This window comes from Oryctolagus cuniculus, chromosome 7 (genome assembly GCF_051225735.1).
Source record: "Oryctolagus cuniculus isolate XC-2025 breed Fujian yellow rabbit chromosome 7, ASM5122573v1, whole genome shotgun sequence".
NCBI classification, from domain to species: Eukaryota; Metazoa; Chordata; class Mammalia; order Lagomorpha; family Leporidae; genus Oryctolagus; species Oryctolagus cuniculus.
In genome coordinates this window covers 42,602,917-42,620,682 of record NC_142873.1, presented here as the reverse complement: position 1 = coordinate 42,620,682, position 17,766 = coordinate 42,602,917, and the positions used below count along the sequence as shown (strand labels likewise).

Below are 17,766 nucleotides of genomic sequence, written 5' to 3'. Positions count from 1 at the left end.
TCTGGAAGGAAACTCAGGGATGGGCTGGTGGAGTTGGTTCCATGTGACTGGGGAGTACTGTGAGGATTCCAGCCTAACCTTCTGCCTCCCACCCCCAATTAAGGTGGCAGACATTCCTAACATTAGCAAGCAGAAAGGGCTACAGCGGTATTCTCTCTCCATTCTTTGGTCTGCTCTGAGATCAGCCTGGTTTCTACAGCCACTGACCATGAACATAATGGGCTGTGGCCAACACTGGTATGTACCCTCATACACCCCACTTCCTGTGCAAACTTATTTTAAAGGCAGAGTGACAGGGAGAGCCAGGGATCTTCCATCTTTTGGCTCACTCCTCCAAATGCCTGCACCACCCGGGCAGAACGGGGAGCTGGTAACTCTATCCAGGTCTGCCCCATTGGTGGCAGGGACTCAAGTACTCCAGCCATTATCTGCTGCCTCCCAGACATGTCGGCAGGGAGCTGGATCAGAAGCGAAGTAGCCGGGACCTGAGTCAGGCATTTTAATATGGGGGCTGCAAGCGTCCCAAGCTGCAGTACTTACTTGGTGTGCTGCAAGGCCTGCCCCATGCTTACTTTATTTTAACCCTCCCTGGTGCTCATGGGGGAAACCCACACTGCAGAGTGGCCGGGCATGTGAGGTAAGAGTGGATGGCATGATGTATTCTGGGATTCCGGCCTCACATAGAACTTTGGATTTCCAACACCTGGGAATGGGGGAGGACACCCCTCCCTCAAATCCAAGATTGGCAGCCACTCGCATTCCCCTCGCCTGCTCCCCCACCTCCCTTCAGTTCATCGGTTCAGCCCCAAGGAAATCAGTCAGGATCCAATATAGTAATCAACGGGTTTTATTTTCCTAGAACTGAAATTGTCTACGGTTCTCAGAGCTAAACTTCCAAAGCTACAGTCAGCAATTTTTCATCAGAGCCCAAGGGGGAGGGGCAAGGGTGAAGAGACAGAAGGGAGGCATGGAGAGACCACTAGCAAGAGGCTGGGAGCAGGCACTCACTTCCCTGTCCTCTCAGTGGCTTACAGATCAGATCTGGTGACAACACCGAGGGAGACAAGTGGGGCATGTGGATGGGAAGTGACACCGGGACACCAGAGCCCGGCTACAGAAACAAAGTCTTCAAGCCCCGGAATACCAGGGGAGCCTCCCAGTGCACCTCAAAAATGGGAGCAACAGTGGAGAAGAAAGGAGAATGGAGAGCACACAAAGGGGTCCGGGGGGGGGGGTCTTTAAAATTTTTTTTTTGTAATTTTCTTTTATTAAAAACATTTCCTAAAAAATGTGTCTTTTCCTTTGTCTGGGTGATATATAATATGACTGTAGGCTGGCCTTGAGCACTGTGGGGGAGGGGAAAGGGCAGCCGGGGGTCTCCCCAGGGCATCCCATCTCTGGCCCCTGAGATCTAAAGGATGCTCAACATCCCACCCACATGGGTAAAGTCGACCACCCTTCAGATCTCAGATCCTTGGCCCAAATAACTTGGTAGCCCCCAAATCTTCTGATAAACTACAACTCCCAGAAGTCCCTGGGGTCAGCAAAAAGGAAGAATGGGTGTTGTCAATCATCAAGGATTTATGGAAGGGCCCCCCCTCCCCGCCACAAGCTGTCCTACTTTCCCTGAATCTAGGCAGCTGGTTAAAGGTGTGGGAGGATGGAACCTGCACTCAAACAATGGCCCCACCCCCATCCGAGGACTGCCTCTCCCAGGCCCCGGAAGCCCACCCTGTTATCTATGCTCTGTCCCTTCCACTCCTACCCTTGATCCCAACCCAGAGGTCCCAGAATGCCTGGGGGAGGGGAAGAGGGATGTCAGGAGGTGGAAACAGCTCTAAGCAGGATGGGACACATGGCCGCATTTCATCCTAGGGAGCTGAGGACATGGCCCTGCCTTGATCTCAGGGGTGGAAAGCCCTGGCAGTGAGAGCCAGGTGGCCTGCCCCATCCAGGTCCACCTCCAGGGGCTGGGCGTGGAGTGGGGGAAGTGAGCGGAAGGGAAGAGCAGGCTGGGGTGGGAAAGGGGCTCCCAGTTTGCAGCCCATGGCCAGTTTCCCCAGTAGCACCCAGACAGCAGCAGGAACAGGGGGCGGGGGCTCCTCTGGAAACACTGGTGGCTACAGGCTGTGGGGAGGTTGGAGGAGAGAAGGTTACTGGGGGGCCCGGACAGCCCAGCCCGCGTCCCCAGGGGCTCCCAGGCCAGGCCCTCCCAGCCCAGGGGCCCGCCGCTCACCTCTCGTGATCTCTGACGCCGGGGGCCTCAGCCTCCTCCTTGGCAGCCTCTTCCTCGTCTTCCTCCTCCTCCTGAGGCGGCTCCGAGGGGGTGCTGTTCTTCTCCACTTCCACGGGCAGGGGCCGCTCTGTCTCCAAGGTGGCTGCTGCCTTCTCCTCCCCTTCAGGGTCTTCTGCCTCCTTGGGACGTTTAGGGGAGTCCTAGACAGGATTGGCAGAGACAAGGCGGGGCTGAGGCTGGGGGGAGGCCCCGAGCCGCCTCCACAAGGTCCTGCCCCGGCCTGGCCTCTCCAGCGCCAGTGCTGGCCCCTGCGCCCCTGCCCGGCTGGGGACGCCCGCAGGAGGCGGATGCGGCGGTGGGGCCGTTACCTCCAGCAGGTCGCCCGCTCTCCTCTTCAGCGCCCCCTTCTCGTTCTTCTCCTTGGCTGGCTCGTCGATGACCAGCTTGCCCTCCTCATCGCTGCTGCCCTCCGCGCTGCCCTTCTTGTCCCCGTCGCCCTCCACGGCCTCGGGGTCCGGCTCCGGCTCTTCCACGCAGCTCTTTTTCTGGGAGGACTGCGGCGGGAGACAGCAGGGCCTGAGTGGCACCAGCGGCTCTCAGGCCGGGCCCCCTCCCCGGACCCCGCCCTCGGCCACTCACTCCTTCCTTTCCCCACCTCGCCCCCGCCCCCACCCAGGTGCCCAGTCTCACAAGTGATTTGAGACCCACCTCTGGCAGATTAGCCCCGGGATAAACCCACTGGCCGGGCAGGCAGGGCTCTGTGCAGGAGGGGGGAGGGCTGGAGCAGGAGGCAAAACCTCGGGTCAACTTCTCCCAAAGGGAGCTGGGACCCTTTCCCCGCCAACCCCCGCCCCCCACCCTCCCGCCTCATCCTGCCCGGCTCACGAGCACCTCCTCCTGGAAGCCTTCGTGGAAAGAGTCAAGGCCATGTCCTATACTCCCACTGGGCCCAACAGAGGCCTGGCCCCACTTACCGCCTCCATGCTGTGTGCTTGCCCCCAAACACAACTACACGGCATACCCACACCCCCATGTCTCTTGTAGGACGCCCCGGCCCCCCAGCCCCATCTGCTCCTACCCTGAATGCCCTGGTGTCTCTGAACGCTCAGCGTCGCCCGCGGACCTGGGGCTCCGGGAGCCCACGGCCAGCACACCCGCTTTCCAGGGGGTCTCTGGGCGGACGGCAGCTTACCTGGTAGCCAGAAGCCTTGACAGTAGGGTTGTTCTCGATCTCCCACAGCCCCTCGCTGAACCCTTTCCTCTTGTTGGGCTTGCCAAACTTCTCCTTGGACTCCTCGTAAGGGAAGAGGTCTTTGGGGCCCAGGAATGCCCTGGTGAGAGATGGGAGACTGTGCTCTCGGGCCCCTCGCCGAGCTGCACAGCCCCGCCCCGAGGGGGGGAGGGGGGGCACCATCACCACCTCCTTTCCCAAAGCCGTCCTCCCAGGGCCCTCCCTACGGGAGCCCACGGGGCCCCTCACTCACGTCTCGTGGGTCCCGAAAAAAAAGACTTGGTATTTGTTGGCTGTTGACTTCACGGTGGCCTCAGGCATTTCGTCGATCTGGGGAGGGCAAGGGAGAAAGAAGTGAGCCCAGGGCCGGCATCCTCTGGTACACACCGGTAGCCAAGCAAGCCAGACACAGGGACCCAGCCCACCAACGTGGTCCCGGAGCCACTGTCAGCGGAACTTTGCTAAGTGAAGTTAGACACAAAGGCCTATCAGAAACCCAGGAGCTCTCACTGCTCCTTCACAAACCAGCCTCCCGACATGTCGTGGTCCCGGCCACACCACCGTCATCTCTTGCTCTGTCCAAAACCATAGCTTTGGACTCTGTTCCTGCCCCCACGATAACCTGTCCCCCAGTGTGGCCACGGTGGGCTTCTTGGAGCTGCTCCAAGCTGTTCAGACAGCAATGGTCTGAATCCCAACCGTCACCATGTGTGCGAGCATGGGCTGCTTCGGGAAGCTCTCTGGGCCCCCGTCTCCTCATCTGTAAGTGGAGCTAGCCACCGTACTTGAGTCACAGGGTTGGAAGGCTTGAATGGCTGTGAGCCGGCCTGCGGTGCGTCCTGTGCGCACCTGCTGTCACCAGCCTTCCCACCTCAGCTCCCGGGAGACCTCTCCTGACACCTCTCCTTGCAGCGCTCTGGGTTCTGGTTTTACTTATCACCCGATGAGTGCCTGTGCACACTCTTGCTTTTATCCTCCACACCGCGCCCAGCACGTAGTGGGTGCACAACACACTTGCTGAATGCCTCCATGAACCAAAGAAGAGCAGACTGCTCTGGCTGAAGTGGAGGAGAGAGGCCGGAGGGCTGCCTGTTCAACACCCCGCTCCAACAGCAGTCCCCAGAGGCTTCTGGGGAGCACTTTTCAAAGCCACTGAAATAGTCAAACTCATTTTACAGATGAGGAAACTTGAGTCCAGAGATCCCTCCAAAACCACGGGGCAAGCTAGGGAAGATCACATCTCCCGCCTTCACCCCCTGCCCACCATGTCTTGGAGGTGGGGACCCCTGAGGGACAGAGGTCCGTGGGGAAATTGGCCCAGCCAGCCTCTCCAAATGAGGCCCTGGAAGTCGGGGCCAAGCTGAGCTGGGGGTGGGGTGGGGTGAGTGGGGACTACAACTCCCAGCAACACTTGCAGCAGCCCCAGCAGCCCGGCTTCCCGCCGGACAGAGGCCAGGTGGCCATGTTGACTGGGGCCCCATGCGCAGACAGGAGACAGTCAGGCCAAGGCAGTGATTAACACAGAGAGGGACGGGGGACAGAGGGCTCGACTGGAGCCTGAGGAGACAGGCAGGCCGGGTGGATAGGAATGAGTGGAGCTACACCCAGGAGGCCGGGCGGGGCCCTGGGCAAGAATCTGAGGGGCATCTTGCCCTAGTCTTTGCGTCTTCAGCAGTGTGGGCACCTCCCCCCTTGCCCTGTGGCCTCTGGGGACAGAGGTCCAGCCCCTCCCCCCAGGAAGGCCCAGCACAAACTGGGCCCTCCCCACAGCCAGAAGACGCTGGGGTGTGAAAGCAGGGGGTGGAAAGGCACGCAGTTCCCCCCACAAACAGGATCCCTATCACCATGACAACCCAACCCCGCCCCCAGGGCCACTCAGCAACCAGGAATGTGACCTCCCCTCCCCCCGCCAGGTCCTCTCTCCGGATTGGGGAGGAGGGGACACTCACACCCCACCCCCAGGCCTAGAGTCTGGCACCTGGGTCCCAGGCTGCGCCTGAAACCACAGCTAGGGCAGGAGGACCTCGCTGCGGGTGGGGGGATGGTTTCTCAGAAGCCAGACCTGGTAGGGGCAGTGGGGGCGGAGCCGGCCCAGGGCAGGACACCTGGGTCCTGTTACCAGCTAGCTCCCCACCCTCCTCTGGTGGGGGGAGCAAGAAACAAAATGAGGGCCTCCAGGGCTTAGCGATCCCAGGAGACGGGCCCAGGACAATAACAGCAAAGGCCCTTCCCCAGGCCTCTCGGTGATCCGTGCGCACCCGGAAGGAGCCGGGTGGGGGCGGGGATACGGCTCGGAGGGCGGCAGGGAACTCAGGTCCCCGCGGCCTCGGCGCCCACACCTGAGCCAAGGCATAACACGCTGGCAGTCGGTGTGGGGCCAGAGTCGAAACTGAGGCTCAAGGAGAGGGCGTGGAGGGCGGGGAGCGAAGGGTCAGAAATGAGCGGCCATGAGCTCTGGGAGCCCAGACCGCAAAGCAGCTACCCGACCAGCCAGCTCTTGCCAGCCCGGGTCTGCATGGAAAGCAAACTCAGCCACAGAGAGCTGAAAGGTGTGGCAGGGGACCCAGAAGGCCACCAGCTGCCCAGCCCCAGGGGCGGGGGAGAAAAAAGGACGGATGGAAGTAAAAATAGCATGAGACATACCAGATATACCCGCCCTGCTGACTTCTGGCTTCGTAAAGGATGGGTCTGGGAGGGGAGGGCCCGCAGGGCCTGAGCACATGGGCCCCTTTCCCCAGAGGATGCCTCTACCCCCTGCCTCCACCTCAGGGAAGAGGCCTGGGGGGCCCCTAACCCCTTACCCCAAAGGGGGAGAAATCCCTTCAGGGGTGGAAGCTCCATCCCTCAAGCTACAAAGGAAAAATTTTTTTTTCTTGCATTTCGAAGTGCAAGGTAGGTCTGGCTCCTCCTAGACGCAGAGGATATAAGGGGTCTCAAGGGAGCCCTGTACCCCAATACACTCATCTCCCAGGCGGTGTCTTTATAGCCAGGCTGTGACTCAGAACCAGTGAGTCAGGGCTAAGTGGGGTGGGGCGGGGCCAGACAGTGCTGGGGAGCCCACTGTACCCCCTCTACCAGGGCTGTGCCACCTCGCAGCCATTGCAGGGATGCCCCGCAGGCCCCAGCCCACACGCCCCTACTCTTCCAAGTTTGCCTGACTCCTGCAGAAAGTCGCCTCCTCCAGAGCCCACTGACCCCTCCCCAGGTCTGAGAAGGAACCAGATGTTTCCAGGTGAGGGGTGAGGGCAGAGGAGTCAACAGCGTCCAGGATCACCTCTTGGGAAGGCCCCAGGAAGGGCTGAGCACACGCTGGTTGCCAGCCAGAGTTCTGACCACCACACCCAGGGCCCGAGCCTAACCTGACCCAGGACCGGAAAATCTGGGGCAGAAGACAAGAAAGTGTGGCAAGGGGGGGGGCAGAGGGAGGAAAGCTGGGGTGTCCCTGGCCTGCTCAGGTTTTCTGGGATTGTGAAACAGGAAGCAGGGTGAGGAGGAAGGAACCTGAGGGGGAAATCCCTGAGTTTGGAGGCTAATGAAGTGCTTGGAGATCCCCTGGGAAGTTGGGCAGGAGGCAGAGGGGAAGGGGAAGGTTAAGATGGAGTCACACCATCCCTCCAGGCGGGCCCTGCCTACCACGTGGCCCGCGCGGTGTGCTCTAATCACCCCTCCCCGAATCACCCCCCGCTGTGGCTGAAGACTGGAGGGGGCAGTCAGTGAGACTCCGGCCCCTCAGCCCTCTCAGGAGAGGGAGGGGATGTACCCCTCATGCTCTGCCACTCTAGGGACTAAGACGGTCTGGGGTTAAGGGGACTTAAGTGTACCCCTTCCCCCTGGCTGTCACACCCCAGAGCCAGGGCACATGGTCTCTTTGAGATCCAGCCTGGTCTTCCTACCCCCACTCTAACTTTATCTAAAAGGTCCAGGCCTCAACAGAGGAAGAACCGCTGCCTTGGGCATCCCACCCTTCTGTCTGGAAGCCCGAGGTGTGGAGAGCAACTAGATACTGCTGTCTATCCTGAGCGCTGCTGGGGGGGGGGGGGGCGCCAGAGCCCTCCACCGGGGCCAACGTGGGTCCTGTGTGCCCCTGCCCCTTTTCTCTTTTACCGGATCCAGAAAGGGCTCCTCCCAGGCCTTAGCCCAGCCTCTGGACTTTGTCCCACCCCCCAGGAGGTAGCAGCAGCAGCAGGGATCTGGGTTCAGTTCTTGCCCTGCCCACCTGGGCCTTGGCATCTGGACCAAGAAGCCAGTTGGATCAAAGGGTGCAGGGTAAAGTACATGAGTGTTCCCACACATATGTGCAAATGCACGCACGTGTCCCTGCCCCAGCCCCTTAGGGAGGCTGTGGAGGTGGGAAGAGCCCTGCTCGGCTCTGTACTTGGTTTCCTACACCACAGGCCGAGGCCTCGTGAGCCATCTAAGTTTCAGGGAACAAGGACCCCAGGCACACTCCTCAGAAGAGGGTTACAGAGTGGGGAGGGGTTTCCTGGGCTTCCAGAGACTGGCCCCAAAGTTGCCCTGGCACGCTGAGTAAGACCCAGGCAAGCCTGGGGCAATTTCCGAAGCTCAGAGCAGGGTCTGGGCCAGATGCCTGATTAGAGCAACCCAAAGCCATAAGGCCGTCCTCCAGCACCTGGTCCCCTCCCGCCACCCCTTTCTGCCCTTGGATTTCACTCTGCGGGAGTCCTACACGGTAGAGACTGAGTCATGCCCTTAACCCAATACCAAAGGCCCTTCCACACACCAACTTTGAAATAAGTTGCCAAAGGCACGGCATCCCTTCCCCCACCCCCCACCGCCGGCCACCTCTCCCGCCTCCTGACTTATCAGTCTCAATCCTTAGGGAAAACAGGCAACCGCCACAAGATCGGCTTTGGGGCCCCACCCTCCCACCTGGCCAGGTGCTGGGAGAGAGGAAAAGCCCTCACGTTGGCGGGCTGAGTCGACCACATGGCCGTCTGGGCTGGTGTGGCGGGAGACGGCTCACATTTAGGGGAGGCCCCCCCCACCCCCACTAAGAGAAGTCGGCGCTGGACCTTCCAATCCCACTAGAGGCCGGAGCACCCGAGGTCTCCAACTTGACCTGGCAGCATATGGGGGAATATTCTCGTGGAGCTTAAGGCTGATGGGCTCAGGCGGGTGACTTCTAAGCCAGGCAGATCCTCTCTTACGCTGCCCCCCAACCATTCTTCGACCCTCCAACTTCAGAACTCTCTCGGATGCCCCAAAGCAAAGTTTCCCAGGAGCGCACTCCGCCTGCATCTATCCCCTTCTGGCCCGGGACCCTTCCTAACCGTTTATACGGAAGGAGTCTGAAGTTGGCGGGGGGTGGCGGGGCAGCGACAACCACAGGCGGCACTGGGGGTCTCTGAGGGGTCCCCAGAGGGGTGGCGGCGGCGGCGCCTGTGGGTGGGGCGGAGGAGTTACACGACTGGCCCAGACCCAAACTGCGCGTCCGAAAGCTCCGGAGTGCTGGGGCTGGGGGCGGACCCGAGCACGAGGAGCGGAGACCCGGGCAGTGACCGGCGCCCGGAGCCCACACGCCGCGCACACGCCTCTGCGCGCCGACGCCGCAGCCGCCAGGTGTCTGCCCCCTCCCCCGCCTCCACCATTATATAACCGGCGGGTGGGCTTGAAGGCGACAGGGACAGGGCCGGGGACCCGAATGCCCCCCCCGTTCTCCCCCCACCTTCACCGGCTCCGCGCGGAACCCTTGTGCCCTCACGGGTGTTATGCAACCCAAGTCCGCAGGGGAATAGGGGGGCGGCGGGCCGCACTGCTCACCCGGGCCGGCCAGTGTGGGTAGCCCTTCATCTTGGCGAACACCAGGTCCCCGCACTTGTACTCCTTCTGCCGGTTGGATCGCGACATGGCGGGGCTCCGGGCGCCCCGAGCTCCGCGCCGGGCCGGGAAGCGCGAGCCCAAGTTTGCGCGTGCGGCGGTGGCGGCGCCGCTCCGCTCCGGCCCTCGCGCGGCCCCCGCCTCGATGGTGGCCCCCGGCCCAAGCTCCGGCGCAGCCACGGCGTCTCCGCCCGCGCGCCGCACAGACGGGGCGGGCGCGGATCGCGGGCAACGCTCCGGCGCGGTGGGTGCGCGCTCGTGCAGTTGTTTGTGTTTGAAATTCAATTGCTCCCTCCTCTGCGCGAGGCCTCTTCCTCCACCCCCCGCCCGCTCCCCACTCCTCCTCCTCCTCCCTCCTCTCCGGCCCACTCCTCCTCCGCCTCCCCCCTCCGCGCGCTCCCTCCCGCGGCGGTTTGATGCGTGCGGCTTCTTGACGTCCCTTGCCTGCCGCTGCCCGATGCCCAATCCGGAGCCGCCTGGCGGCGCGCGGCGACACAGGCGGGAGGAGCCGATCGCCGAGCTCGCCGAGCAGGCTTTGTGTGCCCGCTGTCGGTGGGTGCCCGCCCGCCCGCCCGGGAGGAGCTGGCGCGCGGCTGGACTGAGCGGTCCCGGCCCCTCCCCCGGCTCCGGGGCAGTCAAGTGTGGCTGTCTACGCGCAGCGTCTCGGTGCCCTCTGCGCCATCCCAATCCACGAATATTTTTGCTCGGCACCCACGGTTCTTGGCAGCGTGCTGGGTTTCCGGGGCGAGAAGCGTGGGTACCGCGCGGCTGTGCCCACAAGGGGTCCGCCCCGGACCTCAGCCTGCTTTTCAGACTGTGGCGTGGCCCGGGACACGTCGGGGATTGGAGCCCTGCGTCGGCCTTTGCCGTGAAGGAAAGGCTGGAGTTCAGTGGGCAGGAGAGGCGTCCGTGGGGGTTGTGGCACCAAGTGGCCACCTTCCGGATGCATTAGTTCTCGGTTCCAGCCAAAGGGCCGGGCTCTGTGCCTAGCCTGCCTCGCTAGCTCCGTTATAGTAGGAAAAGGCAGTAGAATGCCTATAAACCCAACACTTGCAGCAGATCTTGAGTACCGAGGAGCCACGTGCTACCCTGCGAGTAGGGGGCGGGTTGGAGGTGGGGCAGAGTCCTGGAAGGTTCCACCGAGGTGGTGACTTTGAGCTGAGCCTTAAAGAGTAAGATTTTTGCCAAAATCCGAGACTACATTTTGGCCTAGGTTATAAGCTAAGAAAACGGTAGCGCTAACACTTGAACTGAGGTCTCTTCCCATAAAGCCAAATAAAATTTACTGTAATTACATCTTTGATTTGCAGTCATTCTATTTCTAATTCCAGACACCTATGGTCTCTGAGAAACGAGGCATTTGGATTTTTTTATTTTAAGATTTATTTATGTGAAAAGGGGGGGGGGGGCGCTGTGGTGCAGCTGGTTAATGCCCTGGCACGGAGCACCGGCATCCCATATGGGATGCCAGTCTAGTCTCAGCTGCTCCTCTTCCAATTCAGCTCTCTGCTGTGACCTGGGAAAGCAGTAGAAGATGGCCCCCCAAGTCCCTGGGCCTCTGCACCCACGTGGGAGACCTGGAAGAAGCTCCTGGCTTCAGATCGGCCCAGCTCTGGCACTTGTGGCCAGTTTTATAGCCTTCCTGTGCGCATTAGCAGGGAGCTGGATTGGAAGTGGAGCTGTGGGGAATCTGAACCAGCACCCGTATAGGATGCCTGCATCAGGCTGTGGCTTCACCCACACAAGGACCAGATCCCAGATCCTACGTTGTAGCATATCCAGATCCTTAAGATTCTGTAACAAAATATGCAGATTTTGTAACAAAATATGCTGCTAGATTTGCATAGGAAAAATACGCATGTTTTCCTTTTCACAAGGTTGCTGATCCTGTCTCCAAGCATATGCAAAGTCTCCCTGCAAGGACTGCAGGATGTAGCCAAAAGGCTGCAGGTCCACATCCTCGTCCACATCCCCGGGAGAGTCTGATGGCTCCCTGAACCCTGAAGCTCTGCTCCCTCCCCGTAAGGTGGGATAACAAGCCTGCACTGCCAACCTGGGGGACCTGCAGAGGCCGAGTATCCTCAGCAGAGGCCGGCCTCACCGTTGGCTGTCCTAACATCCGTGGTCATGCATTTCACAAGTCTTGCTTTTCTAACAGTGTGGGCTCTTAGGGTAGTTCCCCCTTGCTGTAGGAGTCCCTCTGGCCCTGTCCACAGGCGTGCAGGGCCCTGGGCACCGTGGGGCATTGGGCAAGGTCCTCTTGCAATAAAAGAGCCATAGAGGCCGCTGGGTCACAGACTTGTCCATTTGTTTCTATAGCAAATCCCAACTTGTTGCAACAGAGCAGCTAGATTCCAGCTGGTGTTGACAGATGCATTCCAGTTTGAAAGGCAGTCAGTGCAGGAGTCCAGGCTGTCGGGCTGATCCTTTTCTTTGTGCTTATTGTTGTTGGAGAGGATCTTGTCACAAGTTCTTGAAGCAGTTTGTTTTTAAGACTTATTTTATTTGAAAGGCAGAGTTAGAGAGAGACAGAGATAGTGCATCCCCTGGCTCACTCCCCAAATGACCGAAACAGTTGGAGACTGGGCCAGGCCAAAGCCAGAAGCCAGGAGCTTCTTCCAGGTCTCCCATGTGGTAGCAGGGGCCCCAAGCACTTGGTCCATCTTCTGATGCTTTTCCCAGGCCATTAGCAGGGAACTGGATTGGAAATGGAGCAGCCGGGACTCGAACCAGCACCCAGATGGGATGCTAGCCTCACAGGCAGTGGCTTAAAACTGTTGTACCACAACACTGGCCCCTTGAAGGTGTGTCAAGAGTAAGTTCAGTGTCACAACAGGTTTCCTTAAGTGTCCTGGTCAGTATTACACATATGCACAGTGCCAGTGCACTATTTGCAATTTAGCTAAATGTACTTTTCCGCTTTGTTGGCAAAGGCAGGAGACTTCAAAATTCTTGCCGTAACAAATCTCTTGGGCCTCCCATTCAAATGTCTACCACACAGATGCTGGTTGCTGTAATACAACCAGGGTTCCTTCTGTTGCAATAATCACTCAGGCCTTGGTTGCGGTTTAATATCCAAGTTCTCTTTACATCATCAGCCACCTCACAGCTGCCTCTTCTAGCCAAGCCAGGAGCTACAGAGGGTCAGTTACAAGGCAGGCAGGCGCAAGCCTGCTTCCCCTGGGATTCCAGTCTCAGTGTTTGCAGCCTTTAATGTGCAAACAAATCACCTGGAAAGCTTCTGTCAAAAGAAGACTCTAATTTCGTAGGTTGGGGGGTGCTTCTTTCTTTTTTTTAATGTGTGTTTTTTTTTAAAGGTTTATTTATTTATTTGAAAGAGAATTACACAGAGGAGAGACAGGGAGAGAGAGATCTTCCATCAGCTGGTTTACTCCTAAGGACTGGACCAGGCTGAAGCCAGGAGCTTCTTCTGGGTCTCTCACAATGGGTGCAGGGGCCCAAGGACTTGGGCCATCTTCCGCTGCTTTCCCAGGCGCATTAGGAGGGAGCTGGATCAGAAGTAGAGCAGCCGGGACAGGAACCGGCACCCATGTGGGATGCCAGGGTTGCAGGCAGCGGTTTTACCTGCTATGCCACAATGTGGGGCTGGGGCGGGCGTGTGCATTTCTAACAAGCTCCAAGATGTTGCTGCGGCTTAGAGCCACAATGTGAAGAGCAAGGGCTTGAAACAACACAGGCACAAGCCTCCAGCCCACCTGCACAGCTGGAAGCAGTTCACAAATGTTGCAGTCAAGTGTTTTCCGGGATGCTGGTGCAAGATTCTACATTTGGGAAGGGAAGGAGGTCAGGGCAGAAGCTGGGGCACTTGGGGTGAGCTCTGGAGGAGCCAGGGTAGAAAGGCACGGGATGGTGAACTTAGCTCTGTGCCTGTCAGGATAGAGGAGTTGATAGCAGCACAATGGATGCAAGTTAGAGCAGCGGAGGCAACTGGTTTTGCTTGTCAGGGGACTTGGGTTTGAGTCCTGTTGGCTACTTAATGGCTTTAGAGCTTTGAGCGCATGATGTAACTGGAGTTTCCCAACATAATTTTCTTCCACTGTAAAAATGAGACCACGGGGGGGGGGGGGGTTGCTATGGTGCAGCAGGTTAACGCCCTGGCCTGAAGTGCCAGTATCCCATATGGGCGCTGGTTCTAGTCCCAGCTGCTCTACTTCCTATCCAGCTCTCTGCTATGGCCTGGGAAAGCAGTAGAAGATGGCCCAAGTCCTTGGGCCCCTGCACCGGCGTGGGAGACCTGGAAGAAGCTCCTGACTCCTGGCTTCGATGGGTGCAGCTCTGGCCCTTGTGGCCTTTTGGGGAGTGAACCAGCAGATGGAAGACCTCTCTCTCTCTCTCTGCTTCTCCTCTCTCTGTGTAACTTTTTCAAATAAATACATAAATAAATATTTTTTTTAAATGAGACCAGCAAAGCTCACCTGCTTGGTAGATTCAAAGGAAATGCTGCCCCCCCCCCTTTTTAAGGTTTATTATTTATTTGAAAGGCAGAGGTACAGAGAGAGGGTGAGACAGAGAGGGAGAAAGAGAGAGAGAGAGAGAGAGAGAGAGAGAATCTTCCATCTGCTAGTTCAATTCCAGAATGGCCATCTTCCACTGCTTTTCCCAGGCATGTTAGCAGGGAACTGGAAGGGAAGTGGAGCAGCTAGGACACAAACAGGTGCCCATATGGGATGCCAGAGTTGCAGGTGGTAGCTTAACCTGCTACGTACAACACCAGCCTTTAACTTCCAAGACACTCAGGGCTCTGGCCCTCAACACCGGGTGACCAACTCATATCACAGCTTCTTTTTTTTTTTTTTTTTTTTTTTTTTTTGACAGGCAGAGTGGACAGTGAGAGAGAGAGACAGAGAGAAAGGTCTTCCTTTGCCATTGGTTCACCCTCCAATGGCCGCCGCGGCCGGCGCGCTGCGGCCGGTGCACCACGCTGATCCGATGGCAGGAGCCAGGAGCCAGGTGCTTTTCCTGGTCTCCCATGGGGTGCAGGGCCCAAGCACCTGGGCCATCCTCCACTGCACTCCCTGGCCACAGCAGAGGGCTGGCCTGGAACAGGGGCAACCGGGACAGAATCCGGCGCCCCGACCGGGACTAGAACCCGGTGTGCCGGCGCTGCTAGGCGGAGGATTAGCCTAGTGAGCCGCGGCGCCGGCCTCATATCACAGCTTCTTGGCTCCAGTTACAACAGAGGAGCAGAGGATGGATAGTTGTATTATCTTTTATTATTATTATTATTATTTGAAAGGCCAAGTTGGGGATGGAGAGAGGAAAGAGAGGAAGAGGGAATCTTCATCAACTGGTTCACTCCACAAATTCCTGCGAGAATAGAGCTAGGCCGGGCCTGGAACTCCATCAGTATCTCCCACGTGGGTAGCAGGGAACCAAGCACTTGGACCATTGTCTGCTGCCTTCCCAGCCACACGAGAGGGAGTTGGAGCAGAGTGGAGCCAGGGCTCGAGCTGTGCCTGGAACGCAGGTGCTCAGAGGAGATCCCAGTGTCCCAAGCAATGGTTCAAGCACTATGCCAAACACCTACCCCCGGTTTCCTTCATAGAAATGTTATTAATTTGTGTGCACTCTTCCAGTGATGTTCCATCTATATAACTTTTTAAAAAGATTTATTTATTGGGACCAGCATGGTGGTATAGCAGGTAAAGCCGCTGCCTGTGATGCTGGCATCCCATTTGGGTGCTGGTTTGTGTCCTGGATGCTCCGCTTCTGATCCAGCTCCCTGCAACAGCCTGTGAAAGAAAAGCAATGGAAGATGGCCTAAGTGTTTGGGCCCATGCTACCCACGTGGAAGACCTGGATGGAGTTCCTGGCCTTGCCCTGGCCCAGTGGTGGCTGTTGCGGCCATCTGGGGAGTGAACCCCGGATGGAAGATCTCTCTCTCTCGCTCTATAACTCTTTCTTTTTAAAAAAAAAAAAAAAAAAGATTTATTTATTAATTCGAAAGTCAGAGTTATACAGAGAGAGGAGAGGCAGAGAGAGAGGTCTTCCATCTGATGGTTCACTCCCCGGATGGCCGCAATGGCCAGAGATGCACTGATCCAAAGCCAGGAGCCAGGACTTTCTTCCGGGTCTCCCAAGTAGGTACAGAGGCCCAAGGACTTGGGCCATCTTCTACTGCTTTCCCAGGCCATAGCAGAGAGCTGGACAGGAAGTAGAGCAGCCGGGTCTCAAACTGGCGCCCGTATGGGATGCCGGCGCTTCAGGCCAGGACGTTAACCCACTGAGCCCCTCTACCTTTCAATTTGCCATTTATTTGAAAGGCAGAGTTACACAGAGAGAGATAGTGAAACACAAAGACAGTGATATTCCATCCGATAATTTATTCCCCAAATGGCCACAATGGCCAGGGCTGGTCTAGACCAAAGCTAAAAGCCAGAAACTCCACCCAGGTCTCTCACATATGGGTGGCAGGGGCCCAAGTCCTTGGGCCATGCTCTGTTTCTTTCCCAGGAGCATTAGAAGGAAGCTGGATCAGCAGCAGAGCAGCCAGAACTTGATCTGCTGATTTGATATGGGATGCTGGTATCACAGGCTAAGTCCAACACCAGCTCCAATCTATGTAATTTTCATTTTATTTTTTTTTATTTATTTTTTTTTTTTATTTTTTATTTTTTGACAGGCAGAGTGGACAGTGAGAGAGAGAGACAGAGAGAAAGGTCTTCCTTTGCCGTTGGTTCACCCTCCAATGGCCGCCGCGGTCGGCGCGCTGCGGCCGGCGCACCGCGCTGATCCGATGGCAGGAGCCAGGAGCCAGGTGCTTTTCCTGGTCTCCCATGGGGTGCAGGGCCCAAGCACCTGGGCCATCCTCCACTGCACTCCCTGGCCACAGCAGAGGGCTGGCCTGGAAGAGGGGCAACCGGGACAGAATCCGGCGCCCCAACTGGGACTAGAACCCGGTGTGCCGGCGCCGCTAGGCGGAGGATTAGCCTAGTGAGCCGCGGCGCCGGCCGCAATCTATGTAATTTTCAAGCAAAACCAGAGATGCCTGTTTCCATTACACACACTGTAACAGGCTGTATAACCCGCACTTGAATTTTTGTTAGCAGATGTCTGGAGATGCCCTCACGCTATTACATGAAGATCCGCCCCATTCATTTTAATGGTAATTATGATATTATGATACTTTTTTTTCATCCATGACTATTGGCTCCTAGCTCCCTCTCCAAGGCAACTCCCTAGAAAGTAAAACTTCACTTCCCTGAGTTGGGTTGTAAGAACTCTAATCTCCACCCGCTCTCGGCCTTGGAGCTGGCCATAAAGCAGCTGTCTGACCTCCTTGTCTGAAAGCACATTGTAAGACCCCACTGCAGAGGGTCCAGCCCCATCCCATCTCCCAGCTTGAGGAGGGGAAGCTGGAGAATCTGGACAGGCCTTGCTGGACTTCTTACACAGCCGCAGTCTATTAGCAGTCATGCCCACGCATCCAGGTCTGCGCACAGGCCCAGATGGACAGGGTTGGGAGGGCCTCAGGAGAGCCAGATAATGGAGGTTCCTGGAGAGAGAGGTGCGCCTGGACAGGGCCTGGAAGCTCCGTGCCCTTCTCCCATCCCTCGCTGTGTGCGGCGCTCTATCCATCTCCTTTGTGCCATCCTTTACGATGAGCCAGTAAACCTAAGGAAATGTTTCCCACTTGGGCAAATCAGCCCAGCCCCAGCAGGGGTCCTGAGAACACTGATTTAGAGCTGGTCAGTTGGAGCACAGGTGGAGTGACCTGGGGCTTGTCACTGGCCTCTAAAGTGGCAGGGGCAGCGTTGGGGACACCACCCAACATCACCTACCTAGAGGCGGTAGGATTTAGGGGAACACCACTGGTGCCCAGCAGAGCTGTGTGCCTGCTTCCTGCTAGGGAGCAGTACCCACACCTGTTGAGCTCCTGGAAGCCTGTGTTGACTGTGGTCTGAGTTTGAGTCTCTTTCCCCCCCTCCTTTTTTTTTTCTCAAAAAAGATTTATTTAGGGGCCAGCACTAAGGCATAGTGGGTAAAGCCACTGCCTGCAGTGCCAGCATCCCATATGGGCACCAGTTCAAGACCCGGCTGCTCCACTTCTGAATCAGCTCTCTGCTATGGCCTGGGAAAGCAGTGGAAGATGGCCCAAGTCATTAGGCCTCTGCACCCATGTAGGAGACCTGGAAGAAGCTCCTGGCTCCTGGCTTAGGATGGGTGCAGCTCTGGCCCTTGCAGCCTTTTAGGGGAGTAAACCAGCGAATGGAAGACCTCCATCTGTCTCTCTGTCTCTGCCTCTCTGTAACTCTGCCTTTCAGATAAATAAATCTTTTAAAAATTATTTATTTGAAGGCAGAGCGAGCGAGAGAGAGAGAGACAGAAACAGAAAGGTCTTCCATCTGCTGGTTCATTCCCCAGTGACCGCAACGGGAGCCTGGAACTCCATCCTGGTATCCCACACAGGTGGCCAGGACCCAAGCACGCGGGCCATCTT

At 57.7% G+C, this 17,766-nt stretch overlaps 1 protein-coding gene across 3 annotated transcripts; it reads right to left on the bottom strand.

Moving 5' to 3' along the window:
- Positions 1–831: 831 nt before the first annotated feature.
- On the bottom strand, positions 832–9,778 carry HDGF (heparin binding growth factor). 3 transcript variants are annotated; one of them, XR_016210537.1, is made up of 7 exons: positions 9,249–9,645; positions 3,721–3,797; positions 3,429–3,567; positions 2,945–3,014; positions 2,605–2,790; positions 2,237–2,436; positions 832–2,127 (listed from the first exon to the last, which is right to left on the bottom strand). XR_016210537.1 is itself a non-coding variant. In XM_017345787.4 (6 exons), the coding sequence occupies exons 1-6, from the start codon at positions 9,333–9,335 to the stop codon at positions 2,121–2,123; spliced, it is 696 nt and encodes a 231-aa protein (XP_017201276.2). In that variant the 5' UTR covers positions 9,336–9,778; the 3' UTR covers positions 832–2,120. The 3 variants fall into 3 exon arrangements, 2 of the variants coding, with proteins under 2 accessions (XP_017201276.2, XP_017201275.2); XM_017345787.4 differs by lacking the exon at positions 2,945–3,014 and having other exon boundaries at positions 9,249–9,778; XM_017345786.4 differs by lacking the exons at positions 2,945–3,014; positions 9,249–9,645 and adding an exon at positions 6,111–6,152.
- Between the last annotated feature and the right edge of the window lie 7,988 nt (positions 9,779–17,766).

Excerpts from the sequence above, each read along its gene's own strand:
- HDGF (XM_017345787.4), bottom strand. The coding sequence starts at position 9,335 with ATGTCGCGATCCAACCGGCAGAAGGAGTACAAGTGCGGGGACCTGGTG. Across the intron at positions 3,798-9,248 it reads ACCCACACTGGCCGGCCCGG|ATCGACGAAATGCCTGAGGC; the intron begins GTGAGCAGTGCG and ends TGCCCTCCCCAG. Across the intron at positions 2,791-3,428 it reads TCAAGGCTTCTGGCTACCAG|TCCTCCCAGAAAAAGAGCTG; the intron begins GTAAGCTGCCGT and ends CTCCCGCCGCAG.